Raw genomic sequence first — 14,832 nt, forward strand, 5'->3', positions numbered from 1 at the left:
TATCCCAGCATCAAATGATTCTTCTCAGTCCTCTAGGATGCTCATCTTGAGTGTATCAGACAACTGCACCTTATTATATAAATACATTGATTTAGCCTTGAACTTGTACTTGGCGATTCACTTCATTGATTTGGTATTTTCACGGCAATTGGGTGCTATCTAATTCTTCAGATGGGATGGTCATATCGGCATCAGCTGTTAGGTTTCCATTTTGAGATTGTCGGTGGTCCCTGTGCCAATTAAAAAAAATAGCCAATGGAATCTCAGAAAATGAATATAATTAATATACTTATAATTGAGAGTTATAATTAAGTTAGATCGCTTGTTGAAAATACCCCAAAATCTAACAATAACTCACAGCTCAGAACAGTGGTTAAAAAAGATGCACTAAAAAGTTTATTTTTCCAGAGTAATATTCACAAACAGTTTGTTAATACCCCAAATGATCAGTTAAATGCCAACTCTTCCATCAGCTTTTGCAACATCATTCACAATCTGGTCTGGTGACATCACTGCTGACCATGGTAACCATAATGAACCTCCAGACAGTTTCAGCAGCAAACTAAGTTGCTATCAATTAGGAGAGAAACAAAAAAAAACACAGGGACATTATTAAGCAAGGAGACCAATTTCCATTTCTTTTATATATCCAGACAAAAAGCAACCAAGAGATGACAAACATGTAAAAACATTTGTTACAGATAATTATATAAAAAGGCATTTTAACTTCGTGCTACATGGAGAAACTAATTTACAACTGAGCCCAAATACTGGCAAAGCCAGTCATTCTTGTCAACCGACATTTCTCTCTTCCACCCGCTAGAAAAAGCTCTGTATCGCCATTCATAAAGACATACATGTCAACTATCTGGAAACGTTTGTCACATTACACACAATTGCATAACTAAACATTTGAAAAGCAAAGGATACACCAATAAAAATAAAAACACGAAGAATGGGTATCAACAATGTCTCCACAATTTGGGCAAGAAACACCCAGTTTATTTCAGCCACTCTAAAAAATAAGCCTCAGAGGAAAGGGAAACGTACGGGCATCCATAGATTTCACAAGTGTATTTACTATGGACTATTAAAAATGAAGGGAGGGGAAAAGAACCAAAATGTAGAAAAGAAGCTGTTTTCTGCAATTCATTCCTTTAATCCAAGTCAACAAACCAAAAGCCTATCTATTGTCTCATCTTGCGCGGTTTATCATCTTTCATAGAACAAAAGTACAAAAACATCTGCTCTTAATCAGTGGTGCTGTAATAACTGTCAAATTACTTGTCACCGTAGTGACTGCCCATCCACACACCCTATGAAAGTAGCTAGATTTGTGATTGATAGAAGAGGGAAAAGAAAGATCAGTCGTCATCTACACCTACATGAACCAAAGTTATTCTTTTTCAAATTGGAGGAACTCATTCTTCCAAACATCTTTCCCTCTCGTTGGAGACGCATGAACACACAGTGATGTCACAAAGCAAGATGACAGTCTTGATTGATGTACAAATATGAAACAAGTCTTTTTCCTCTGGAATGAAGAGCATCCCCAAGTGCTGTAAGTTAGTTTTGAATTTTGTTTTGTTTTGGTTGTCATTTCTCCTCATGAAGCTTTGTCTTCTGAAAGAGATCCTTCTGATCACGACTCCCCAGCCAAATAATAATGACACAAGCATCAACAAAAGACGCTAATGGTGGATTCTATTGCTTGTGTTCAATAACAAGGTGAAGGAGGGTGAACAAATGAGAGAAAACACTAGCACACTACAGATACACCTGACAGAACGGTTGTATTTTTGATTTCACAGAAGAAGAAAAAATCAAAAAGAACGAAACGTTAATTATGTGCTTCAAATGGTTTAACATGAGTAGTAATAGCAATATTTCAATAAAAAATACAAAGCTGAAATAAGGCGTCCATGGCACCACAATAACGTCTAGTGATGGAGGAAGGGGTTGGTTGGTTGGTTACCATGAGTGATGGGGATCCCTCACCCCTATTGTTGGAGGGGGGTCTTGGTTGAGGCTAAGCATGGGTGGGAGTGGGGGAGAAGTCTTCAGTGGGATAATAAGGGGTACTCTTGGAACTGGTTGAGACTGTGGTTGTTTGAAGGGTTGTGGTTCTGGTAGAGGTTGGTTTGGGGCAAGGGTTAGTCCTGGTTGAGGTCTTCAGTGGGGGGGGTTGAGTTCGGTCAGAGGCCAGAAGGGGCAGAGGAAGCCCTTCCTTACTGGTCGGCCCTGGCCTTCTTTGGACCAGTAGCTTTCCTGCACAGGAAGAGTGACACAGTTTAGACATTACAGTAAGAGGGTGCACATTCACTCAGTAAGACTTATAATACAAAAGGTTGAGTGGAGAACACAGAGGTTTATTTGTGAGAGTGTACTGGGAGTCTTAGCTGGAGGACTGGAGTACTCACGTGTCGGGGGAGGTTCCTGGTCTCTTGGCAGCTGGTTTAGCTGCAGAGCCATCTTTACTGGTTTCTGGAAGAAAGGAGAAGAGGAAAAAAATTGGCATGAAGCTCAACAAATGACACACAGTTGCTGTAATACATATAAAGGATGTAGAATACAAAATAGAAATATTCTCTCACTGTCATAAAGAAAAAAAAGTGGTGTACTTTGAATCCTTCAAAAGCTACCACCAGAGAGCAGACTACCAACTACACGCAAGAACAGAAATCAACAGCCAAGATGGAGGTTTCATGTTGTTGTTTACCTTGGAGCCACCTGACTTGCGTGGCTGGGCCATAGCCCTTCTCGTTGCGGGCTGCGATGCGGAAGATGATGGCAGGCTTGGTGGTGTAGTCTATGTGTGCGTTAGACAGGCTGGAGGACTGCACCAGGCAGGAGGGGCTAGGCCCACAGAAGACCCTCATGAAGGCCAGCTGGGCTGGGGTGGAGGGCTTAGACTCCTGGGTGGTTTGGCTGCTCTGGATGGCCAGGTAGACGGAGTACTCGATGATCTTACCAGACGTTACGGAGGGAGGCTCCCAGGTCAAGTGGGCCCCATCTGGGCTCTGAGCCAGCGACGAAAACGATAGGAGAAAGAGGACAGGGACAGAGAGAGAGAGAGAAACGGGAGATGAGATAAAGCAACAACCCAAAGAGATGGTCATGTTTCAAAGACCATCTCAGTAAGAGTGGGATCCATCAGTAGTGGTCAGGAAGGAAGACAACCGCGTGGGTGCTGTTGCTACCTTGCTGATCTTGATGGCGCAGGGCGCTCCTGGGAAGCCTGGAAGGCAGGTCTTGAAGGCGGAGACCTCGGAGAAGGTGCCCCGCCCGCAGTTGTTGATGCCCGCCACACGGAACTTGTAGGCCGTGCCCGGCTGCAGCTCCATCTTCCTCATCTGGGTGTAGTCTGGCATCGCCCCGGAGTCATCCTGACCGTGACAGCAGCCCAGGGAAACAGCCTTAATACCTTCAGCCTCATCATAGTCAACCAGGTACACCTTTTTCCTTATTCTCTCAACTCTCTCTGTTCAGTACATTACATCCATCAACCCCTCTCTCCCCCACTATAGTTTGTGAGACGTTTGTCTTAATATTGAGGCACAGATGGTGTCGGATGTGTGTGAAGCAGCTCTTACATCAGAGACAGAGTCATCTGCAGGGACATAGAAGTGCGTGACCACCATGTTGGTCACCTTGACGATGCCCACATCATACCACTGGTTGTCCTTCTTGACAGTAGGCTTTGGGACAATGGAGGGAGGGGCTCCCTGCTTCTGGGAAACAGATCAGGAGAGAAAGGTTAGTAAACAGACGGGGTGAAGTAAATCACGGCACTGAAAAACATTAGAAAGAGCATACATGACCCTATAAACCAGTGGTTGACCTAGCTCTTCCACAGTGAACACACTCACCCCTGTTGCAGACTCAATGCCGTTGGCCACGTCAGCCATAGTGGCAGCTGCCTGCATTTTGGCCGGACCGGCAGAGCTCAGCGTCTGCGGTGTGGCAAAGGTGCTGGCCAACCTGGCAACCGCACTCGTCACGGCGGACGCCATCTCATGGCCGTTGCTCTCCGAGGTGGGGTCATTGAGGCTGTCGGCTGGAGCCAGGCCCTCGGTAGGGAGGGAGGCGGCCGCCTGGCCCTGGGCGGCGGCCTCCTGCTGGGCCAGAGCCTGAGCCTGGGCCTGGGCCTGGGCCTCCTGGAGCTGCTGCTGCTGCTGCACCAGGGCTGCCAGCTCCTGCTGGGTCAGCACGATGGGGATGGTGGTGGGCTGCTGGGTCTCCGAGCTGGCCTCACCTTCATCTGCACAGACGGGAGGACAGGAGGGTCACATCAGACCAATACACCATGAAACCCTCTGGGGACATTTTACTTAGCTAGCTATGCATGATCTGAAACATGGACCAATCGTGAGACCGTCCAGTTATTTCCCCCCACAAATGTGCGTTCTGACGGCATTGCGTGCTCTCGTACTCACTCATGACAGCCTGCTGCGCGGCCTGCAGGACAGCCTGGATGGCCAGAGCCTGGGCCTCCTCTGAGGCTGCTGCCTGGGCCGCCTCCTCCGCCGCGGCCGTCACCGCCAGCTCCTCCGGGGTCAGCCCCGTCACCATGAGGGTCGTACCTGTGGCGCCCTCTGATGACATCAGCTCCTGGGGCAGGCTCATAGGCTCCGCCCCACCCCCCTGCTCCATCTGCCAATCAGAGACAAGGATGAGGAAGTGAAAAAGCCCAATGTCTATTTTTGGATTGGATGGTCATGGCTCCACCTTGTCATTTGGCCCAATAGGAGGGGAATGAATGACTTGCCTCTACACCATTTCTGATAATAAAAAATAAAAGTGGTTTTACAAGATCCTACTGAGAGTGATGTAGGCAACGACCATGTGAGCTACGGTACCTGGGTCTGGTCAGGCTGGCTGGGCTCGGTCTCCATGTGCACCTGCAGGATGGAGCCTGCGGCAGCAGAGTCATCTGTCTGCATGGGCTCCTCCCCTTCCCCCGTCGCCGCGGCCACCGCCTCAGACGAGTCGGCCTTCTGGTCCTCGCCACACATGGACGAGATCTCCTGAGAACGGGCCGAGCACAGGACGTACGTCAGGTGTGCTGATGCACTGACAGGCGTGTTTGCTGAGGTTACATGGTCATTTTTTTGGGTGGTGGTGGCACAGCACTTATTGCTGTGGCTGTCTAACTATAATAGTATCTGATCCATATGTGCTTCACAAAAGGCTATGTATGGTGCAGTACCGGTACGGAGGGTCCTGGGGTGGGCGTGGCCTGGGTAACCGTGGTGACGGCACGGCTCTGGGTGGTGGTGACTGCGCTGGACTCTGTGGACGAGGAGGGGGCGTCTGTGGTGCCGTTGTCCTCCTGCGCTCCCTCGCCGCCTGGCTGGGCTGGGGGAGGAATTACAACACAGTGTCAGTCTAGTACATGAGGAAGGGGAGGGGTCATCTACATCTACCTTGGTATGAACGCCAGTCCAGTCACAAGCCTCAAGTCTACACCATTGGAAAAACATCCGGAGGTTCAGAAAGGTTCAGAAACGTTGTAAGATAGGATCAATAGAAAGTGTGTGTCAGAGAAATGGTACCTGTGGCAGTGGTGGCTGTGTTAGTGGTCCCAGTCTCGTGGGTTTCACAGGGAGGGTTGGAGCACACCCTCTGGACAGTGCCCGCCAGGTTGGAGGAGGCCGTGGAGGGGGTGTTGGTGGTGCCGGTCTCATGGGTCTCACAAGGGGGGTTGGAGCACACCCTTTGGGCCACCTCAGCCTGGCCTGGTGCTCCCATGCTGGAGGAGGCCTGGGTCGGGGTGCTGGTCGTACCCGTCTCGTGGGTTTCGCACGGCGGGTTGGAGCAGGTCTGTTGGATGCTGCCGGCTCCGCTCGTGGTGGTGTTGGTGTTGGTGGTGCTGGTCACTTGGGTCTCACAGGGCGGGTTGGAGCACACAGGGGAGGTGACACCGCTCCCTTGACCCGACTTCTCCTTCGATGAGCTCTGAACCGTCCCAGTCTGGTTGGAGCCCATGTTGGAGCGGGCCGTGGTATGGGTGTAGGTGGTCCCTGTGCGGAGAGTCTCTGGCCGGAGAACCCCTGGGGCCGAGCTGGCGCCCGACACCGCTGAGGGGGACAGTGGGTCCGACGAGCCCGAGGGAGAGGATGGCGAGTCGGAGCCGCTGGAGGTGGGGACCCCCGTCTGGTTGGAGCCCATGTTACAGCTGGCGGTGGTGGCGGTGTTGGTGGTTCCCGTGTCGTGGGTCTCAGAGGGGGGGTTGGTGCAGGCCTGTTGCGTCCCCCTGCCCATACCAGACGAAGCTACTGTTGCTGTGTTGGTGGTGCCTGTCTCGTGAGTTTCACAGGGCGGGTTAGAGCACACTCGCTGCTCTACGCCACCCATGGTTGAAGAGGCCACGGTTGCCGTGTTGGTGGTACCGGTCTCGTGGGTTTCGCAAGGCGGGTTGGAACAGACCAGGGTGACGGTTCCAGGGGTGTCTCCAGCCGACGCCTCGGCCCCAGACCCAGAGCTGGCACTGGGCTGGTCAGAGGTGGGCGAGGCCATGATGGAGACAGGCAGGTCCTGGACAGGCTGGGCCTCCACTCCACTGGGCGTGGTGATCAGGGTCACCTGGATTGAGACGGGACAGAACATCATAACATACTGTGTTTAACACTGCTGTACATTTAATACAATAAATAATCAAAACTAAAGTAAATCATGATGCTTGACAGATTCAGTACTGGTATGTAATTAGTATGGTGGAGTACATGGTGTAAAGCAGTGGTTCCCAATCCTGGTCATCTACAACAGGCAGGACAGGATGCCCTGAGGACCAGGATTGGGAACCACTGGTGTAGAGTACCTGGTCACTGAACCCTACCTGTGTGGGCGAGGAGCTGGAGGCAGAGCTAACCACCTGGCTGGACAGGGTGGTAATGGGCGTGGCCAGAGTGGCGTTGGCCACACCCCCTCCTGCCAGGGTTGTGGAGACGGTGCCGGTGACGGTGCCAAGAGTTGTCATTCCTGAAGGCAGACAAACAGATGAATCCAGTCACATACACAGATAAAGATGGGGCTAAAACAGACTGTGATCCAGACATCAGTTCGGTGACAGAACTACAGAAAAGTGGGATGAACAAACAACCGGCATATTCAAAAGATCTCTTACCTGTGGTTCCCTTGACAACAAGGGTGGTAACTGTGGGTTTGACCGAGGACACGGTCCCTGGGGAGACAAGACGGACTCCGCCCATGGGAACAGTCCTGAGGATGGTGCCTGGTTGACCAGGGGCTCCCTTCAACACCACCTGGGGAGAATAATCCATACAATTATGATATGGCTTCCAACACACATAAAACAGCCCCAGCTCTGTTGCAGAGGCATGGTAACGTTCGCGAGGGCGGGGGGGGGGGGGGGGGGTAGGGTCAGGTAGCTCACCTGTGTTAGGCCCTGCTGGCCAACTCCAGTCCCCAGCTTGGGCACGGTGGTGATGAACTTGCCAGTGCCCGGGGTCATCATCTTGGTGGTGAGGATGGTGATAGGACTCTTCATTCCTGCACTGCTCGTCACACCTGGGGGGAAAAAAGCAAGAAACATTACAAAATGCCGATTTGGAGGTTTACTTGTGGACAGTCATCCAATGTCTGACTAACATAGCTATCTTGTACACTTGTTAGCTAACTTGTACACTTGTTAGCTAAACACAAAAAATGTTTAATCTTCGATTCAGAAAGTGAAATGTGAAAAAGCTTTGATTTGGGTTTGTAATATATGGCATATGGCACTGTACAGTACCGTATAGAGCTCTACCTGTGGCTCCCTGCTGGAGGGCGGACATGGGGATGGTCTTAATGATGGTGGTGCCAGGCTTGGAGGTGGAGGTAGGAGACATGCCGCTGATGCCCAGGATGGTGGGCTTGGTGCCGGTGCCCCCGGCCTGACTGCTGGTGATGATGGTGGTGGGTTTACCGTCGGCAGACGTCACAAGCTTCAGGATGGTGCCCGCAGGGAGAGGACCTTTAGTCTGGTTAGAGAAGAGGAGGAATCAATTCAAATCGGTCGTCAACTTGTTTCTCAAAGGACACCTTCAAGAGCCGGTGGTTAGAGGTGTGTTTGGGGAGGCATGAAGGGAGAGGACAGGCTTTAGAGACTGGCAGCACTACTGACCTGTATGATCTGGGTGCCTCCCTGCCCAGTCATGGTTCCTGCCTGACCTGGTTTGGTTTGCACCACCGACATCACTTTGCCAAGGTTTCCCAGGTTAGAGAACTACACACACGCGAGTACAGGAATATGACCCATCAGTCACCATTCAAAGCAATCCTATCTGTGTCAGTGAAATGTGCTGTATAAAATAAGGAAGGGGTCGTGTCCTAGCAACGTACCAGTGTGCCACTGCCACCCATGGTGAGGGGGCTCTTGACCAAGGTGATGGTCTTGGTTACTCCTCCCACCATCGTAGTGACCACTTGCGTCTGCTGGGCCACCGTAACAGTGCCGGACTTGTGCACTGTGATGATAGGCCGAGTGGGGGTGTTGGGCGTGGTGATGCAGGACGTGCCCACCTGCGCTGCGGCAGTCTTCAGCATGCGGGTGGCAGGGTTGCTCACCTGTAAAGAAAAACAAAAACGACTTCAGCCCACCAGAGGAGTTGAGTCGGAGAGCCTGAACTGGGTACTCCAAGTAAAACTACCTTCTCAGAAATTGCCCAGAATAGTTCTTGCCGAGAGCATGCTCAGTCCTAAAAACCTGCCAAGAACGTTGCTAAGTGTATTTGAACACTTCTTTACCATAATAGGCGAGCCCACTTTGACGGGCATGGTGGTGGAGCCGGGACTAACCGCCAACGTCTTGACGATGGTGGCGCCTGGTGGGACATTGATCATTGTTGCCGTGGAGGGTGGGATCTTCTGAGTGGCTGCAGCGGCGGCAGCCAGGGCTGCCATGCCACTCATCTGAGGGCTGCTGCCAATTGGCTGAAAAAGGAAAAAGGAAATTAAAATAAATCCCAGCGACCTGGATTAGAGATTACTAACATGGAATTGAGATTTGTCCAAATGAATAGGCTCCTCCTACCGTTCCTTGGGCTCCCTGGGCTGGAACCACCATGCGGACACCAGCAGGAAGTGATGTCAGGGTGACTGGGGATTTGCCTGCCTGATTGGCTTGTCTCACGGTGACAATGGATGTTCCTGTGGTGGAGTGGGGGGCGGCCACCTTTAGAATAGCTGAAAGGGGCACCCACAGTAGAGTTAGAATTTCCTTAACAACTACAGCTCTTATCAAAAGTCAGCTGGTTTAGTAGGACATCAGAGAGAATTAAAATCATACCAGAGGGTGAATTACTGACAGGAAACAGTTCAGCTAAACCAGCTTAACTAATCACACTCTTGGCTAGGCTCACTGTTGGGTAGCTAGCTCCAGCCAAAACATCTCTAATGACTGTCTCCATGTTCCATACCTGGCCCGCGGGCTCCCAGGGGACTTCCCGGTACAGAGGTGGTGGGCGAGGGGACCAGGGTGATGCCCTGGAGGGGCAGACCGTGGCTCGTCACAGAGGCTGCAGCCGGGGCGGGGCTCTTGGGGGTGATGGAGGGTAGTGAGGTGGCTGCTGCACTTCCTGCTGGAGTGGAGGCAGCAGCGGAGGTGGCAGGGATGTCGTACTTCTGCAGCTGGAGCAGGTAGGTGTCTGCCGTCTGGACCGCACCCCAGCTCACCTCCAGAGAGTTGGTGTTGGCTCGCACCAGCTGCACACGTGCTGGGGGGTGGGGCCGCTCTGGGAGAGGGGACATGACAAATTATGGCTTTCAGAATCTATAGTTTCCTTGTCCAAGGTCTTTAAAACATTTTTTTATATATATATATATATATATATATATATATATATATATAAATAAAAAAATATAAATAAAAAAAGTTTACATTTTTGTACTATTTTATGTTACAATGTGTGCTGGTCGAACTCAAACAGTACCAAAACCATTTGGATCCAACAGTTCAGGTAGCTTCCACTCACCTGTCTCCAGGTACCACAGATCCTTGCAGCACACCTGGTTGTTCCAGGCCTTGCGGTAGCCATCTCTGCCACTCCAGACATAGAGGCGGGAGTTAATGGCCACGCTGCAGTGTCCTGCCCTGGCTCTGGGGATGTTGTCCTCCAGGCTATCCATCAACACTGTCTCCCACATCATAGTGTCTGCCAGTGGGGGGGGGGGGGGGGGGGAGGAGGGGGTTGTAAGCATTGGCTAGAGTACATAAATTGCACCAAATCATTTTTTAATCTTACAGATATGTGCTAATTATTTGGTGCTCATTACAACACACAGGTTTCAGACATACCCAGGTTGAGGCAGGCCAGCGTGTTTGTGCACTTCCACTCCTTCTCATGTGTGGCTACTTTCACATCGTCCATCACTAGGGGCACCCAGCCTCCAAACACAAACATTCTGCAAAAGACAAAGCTTTTTGAGTGCATCATCTTGATTCACTACCCATGGTCCGCCTCATAGATTCAAAGGCATGAGTAAACATGGTAGGTACTCCATCCCTGGCTGAGGTATGCAGATGGCAGGCCAAAGACAGGCTTGGAACTCACTTGTTGGTGATGGTGGTGGCAGAGTGGAGACTGCGGGGAAGGGGAGCTGTACCATTGATAGCTGGCTTGTTCCATGTTAGAGTGTCTGCAAATCAAAGAGTGTTAATTACATGCCGTCGAACCCCATAATTCCGCCCCATTTTAAAATCATGTGTGATTCAGTAAATCTCGACCCATAAGAGTTGTTACACATATTCCGGTTTGACAATCAGCCTCCGACAGCTCACCTATGTCAAAGACCCAGAGGTCTCCGAGACGACAGCCGCTCATGCCCCCATAGATGATGATGCGTGACTTCTTGCTGGTCTTCTCTGTGTAGACCACAGCTGTGTGGCTCTCCCTGGGAGGAGGCAGCACGCCGTATGTGATGGGGATGTCCCAGCCCACCACACTGGAGCCTGCTCGCAGCTCCAAGGTATACAGGTCATTCAGGTATCTGCAATGGCACAGGTAGGTGAAAAGGGGGAGGCAGAATATTGAGGAGAAAAAAAAAAACAGACGGGTAGGAAGAGTAAAAAGGAAGTGGGCGGGTAAGTTTTGATTTTGCTCCTAGATGACACATGTACCATCAAAATAAAAATGCAATACATCGCTATCTCACATGTTTAAAACGAATTAATAATTTTGCTAGCCCTTACATGAGAGCAGCCCTCTGTATTTGCTTTATCCTTATTATTGGTTAGTTACCTTGGTATGTTGTTCTTGGGATCTTCACTGTCATTGGCCAGTCCTCCAAAAAGGTAGCATTTGTTTCCCACCAAGGAGAAGCTGTGTCCCAGTCGAGGACAAGGAGGCGGTCCGTTCTTGGGCCCTTTTGCCTTCAGTCGTTTCCATTCCCATCGGCTGGCCTGAAAAGGAACAATATATATATATATATATATATATATATTTTTTTTTTTCAAACAACTAATCACTAAAGGTATGCTGAAGTTCTGACTTCAATACTTTGATATACATTTCGCATTTGCATCAATCAAATGACAAAATGAGGGATTTTAACATAACTACTGTGATGCCGTGTGACACTACTGGCCTCATTCTGTGCACATGATATTATCTGACAAAAACGGTTGAATTTTAGACGCATACAGTAGCTGAGTTCTCACCTGGAGTTCATACAGATCATTGCTGTATTTTCCATATTCAACCATTCCTCCAAAGACGAGTAGTCTGGTACCATCACACACAAACCCATATGCAGCACAGCCGGGGGGGATGTCTCCGCGGACAGCAGGAATAAACCACTGGTTGGTCGCTGAAATGTATGACATGTTCAAGGTTAGCGACAGTTACATTGCTACTGTATCTTCTAAACCAGTGGTTCCCAAGCCTGGTCCTCAGGGCACCCTGTCCTGCCTGTTTTAGATGTTTCTCTACTCCAACAGACCTGATTCAAATGAATGGTCATAAGCAGGCTTCTGCAGAGATGGATAACGACCCATTCCTTTGAATCAGGTGTGTTGGAGCAGGGAAACATCTAAAACAGGCAGGACAGGGGGTCCTGAGGACCAGGGTTGTGAACCACTGTTCTAAACTTCAACCATTTGAAACTCGTTAAAACCAAACAATTTACAGGTGATAAATGTCTATTGAAAAGGGAATGCGGGGCATTAACAATATATTTAATGTACACTCGTCATATATATACACACATATAGCATTTGTCAATTACCCTGCACAAAACTGTAGAAATGCTGCTTTGTTGATATGATGACGTCAAAGATATGTATGAACCCGCCATTTCTCTTTGTATTTTCTCTTTGGCGAGTTCCGCGATGCAAGCTCGCCCTCTAGAAAGCCAACCTTTTTAGCTAATCAGTCAGCTAAAGTGCTAAGAAGCGATCTTACAGGTTGACATTCAGCCTTTGATTGACTTTTCTTCTTAGGTTCACTTGAACTGTAATGTACTTCAAATACATTAACACCTCTCTTAGATGTCGAGCTAACAAACTGATTTACCATACATACATAGTCTAAAGAAATCTTAAGTCTGATATTACAGCATACGCTAAGGCTAAGCTAACTTTGTTGGCTAGGTAGCGTCACAATTATTAGCGGAAACGTTAGCATGCTAAGCTATATCAATACAGCTTGTGCTGATTGTCTTATATTCGTAGTAGCCATTAAAAAAATAACTGCCAGTAACCAACCTGTATTGTAAACGTGTAGTTCGTCCACAATTCCTTCATTGCCTCCCCCGAATACAACCATCAATTCCTTAATTGCCACCGCACGGTGGCCGTGGCGGGGCCGGGGTACCGGGCCGGACCATCCCAACACCCGCTTCCACCGTGGCTGCAGAACTGAACTTGAGGTCCCAGATGTCATGGTGCCGGTAGATTACGCCTCTCTTAGAAGGAGAAAATCCAGACGTAAAATGTATTTCCAAATGATAGCACAAAATCACTAGCCACAGACACAATAGCTTGTCTCGTCAGGCCAGATGATACGCTAACTTGCTAGCTAACAATGTTAGCTTGAAGGATTAAAACCTCTTCAGATGAATTAGAATGCAGCACGCTTAAAAACAAAATAGCATGATTCTTTTGATTTGACTTCAGATGTTGTCCTCTTGCATACAATGTAGCAAAGAAAGATCGACCGAGAGATCATTCCAATCAAGAACATAAAGCTAGCTGGCTAGCACAAGTATTTCAGGCAAGAGAAAATCTATGGGAGTCGCCATTTTAGCCAGATAGACGCTTTGCAGAAAATATGAAAAGCCGGCAGGTCAAATGAACACGGATCCGGAACAACAAATATGTACAGCCATAGAATATGGTGCATCTCATTGAGGTATTTTATGCATTCTATTGCAACGCAAGTTTAGTTCTTCTGGCCTGCAGCTAAATGTCCACAGGATTCAGGAGCAGGTCGGTACGATGTGATGGGTGCCGCCATCTTGTAGCTTGCTAACTAACTAAAGAAACACTGACAGCCCGGACAAAAATGGCAGAGCCAAATTAGGCGGCGAACGCTAACTTGGCTAATGTGCTAACAACGTTAGCTTTAATCAGTTACATTCTAATAACTTTAGCAAAATAAGCCATGCACTTTGAACAATTATCAATTAGATTAAATAAAGATCGATTAAAAATGAGTTTATGAATAACGCTTCTGCAGCACTATGGCTATTTATGCAGAAAGGTAGTTTTATCGCTCCAGCTGGCTAACGTTAGCAAATATCGTAGACAAAGCTAGAAAGCCAAACATTAACACAATTTGCAGGGATAAACCTACGCTATTCGAATCTCTTCAAATGAGCCCAACAAGCAACCTACGTGCAACCAGTCATAATTCCTAAAAGCTCTAGCTCAGCATAATAACAAGTGGACGTGACTGTCCACATAAGTAACTCTACATGTCCAATAAAACATCAATCGTGCATTGCTAGCTTACTATATATATTTTCTACCTGCAAGCTAGTGCTGGATAACTATGCTAGCTGACTTAATAGTTCCGAGGAGCTAGGTACTAGCGGCTAGTAATTTAGCTGGCTAGCTAACAAAAACTCGCTATGGTAGTCAACTTCAGCTACCAATACGAAAAACAATTTAATTGCGACAATTCATGGCAATACTACAATTATTGAATGATAAAAAAAGTGGTATAGAAATATACATTTTATTTGCGGATTTTCCTTGATTTTGCGCTAAAGGCTACAATGTTACTTTGTTTCAATAGCTTTGCTAGCTGGTTAGCTAGCTATGCTATCTGGCTACCTTCCCTAAAGAAAAATGGCGGACATCGTTAGCTTGCCGTCTCAATAAAATACAATGCAATTACACATATGTTGTAATATGTACCACGTACTTACTCGTTTAATGCTGTTACTTTAAATATACGTCTCTAGAGCGGCCTAAACTAAAGAGTATGAGCCCAAATAATTATTTCTTTTAAAAACCGATAACTCTACATCTTCTCATGCCGCCCAGGAAGCCGCCATTTTCTCGCCAGCCTCACTTTCAAAAGCCCCTAGTGGACATGGCGAACAGATGAACTGTGAGCGGTTGTCATTTTTTTGCAGTCATTCATAGCACCTCACATTAGAAGATGCCTGTCTTTTCCCGAGGAAATACAAATTAGACTGGACCAACACATCCTCAAGGGAAACCAGTATTTAAAAAAACTAGTTCATTAATGACAATACCACTAACTGCGTGATTGATCAGTGAGATAATACCACCCATAACACCAACATGGCAAAAGGATGACGCCCTCAAAATTACAATTTCATCTGTGAACAACAGTTATGACATCTATGAATTGACAAATGAAT

General features: G+C 48.3%; 1 protein-coding gene across 5 annotated transcripts; it reads right to left on the reverse strand.

Annotated features, from left to right (window-relative positions):
• Positions 1 to 373: 373 nt before the first annotated feature.
• On the reverse strand, positions 374 to 14,714 carry hcfc1b (host cell factor C1b). Of its 5 annotated transcripts, none has more exons than XM_084679561.1 (27): positions 14,371 to 14,714; positions 12,704 to 12,903; positions 11,660 to 11,808; positions 11,241 to 11,401; positions 10,781 to 10,989; positions 10,554 to 10,638; positions 10,298 to 10,404; positions 9,975 to 10,154; positions 9,420 to 9,734; positions 9,035 to 9,186; positions 8,749 to 8,934; positions 8,344 to 8,568; positions 8,126 to 8,227; positions 7,754 to 7,982; positions 7,397 to 7,530; positions 7,127 to 7,265; positions 6,839 to 6,981; positions 5,556 to 6,585; positions 5,210 to 5,358; positions 4,860 to 5,027; positions 4,437 to 4,653; positions 3,870 to 4,261; positions 3,594 to 3,728; positions 3,201 to 3,386; positions 2,720 to 3,020; positions 2,421 to 2,484; positions 374 to 2,268 (listed from the first exon to the last, which is right to left on the reverse strand). In XM_084679561.1, the coding sequence occupies exons 2-27, from the start codon at positions 12,879 to 12,881 to the stop codon at positions 2,229 to 2,231; spliced, it is 5,376 nt and encodes a 1,791-aa protein (XP_084535687.1). In that variant the 5' UTR covers positions 12,882 to 12,903; positions 14,371 to 14,714; the 3' UTR covers positions 374 to 2,228. The 5 variants fall into 5 exon arrangements, with proteins under 5 accessions (XP_084535687.1, XP_084535689.1, XP_084535685.1 ...); XM_084679563.1 differs by having other exon boundaries at positions 3,594 to 3,731; positions 8,800 to 8,934; positions 14,371 to 14,708; XM_084679559.1 differs by having other exon boundaries at positions 3,594 to 3,731; positions 14,371 to 14,708.
• Between the last annotated feature and the right edge of the window lie 118 nt (positions 14,715 to 14,832).

This window comes from Hypomesus nipponensis, chromosome 18 (genome assembly GCF_054491055.1).
Source record: "Hypomesus nipponensis isolate SF chromosome 18, ASM5449105v1, whole genome shotgun sequence".
NCBI classification, from domain to species: Eukaryota; Metazoa; Chordata; class Actinopteri; order Osmeriformes; family Osmeridae; genus Hypomesus; species Hypomesus nipponensis.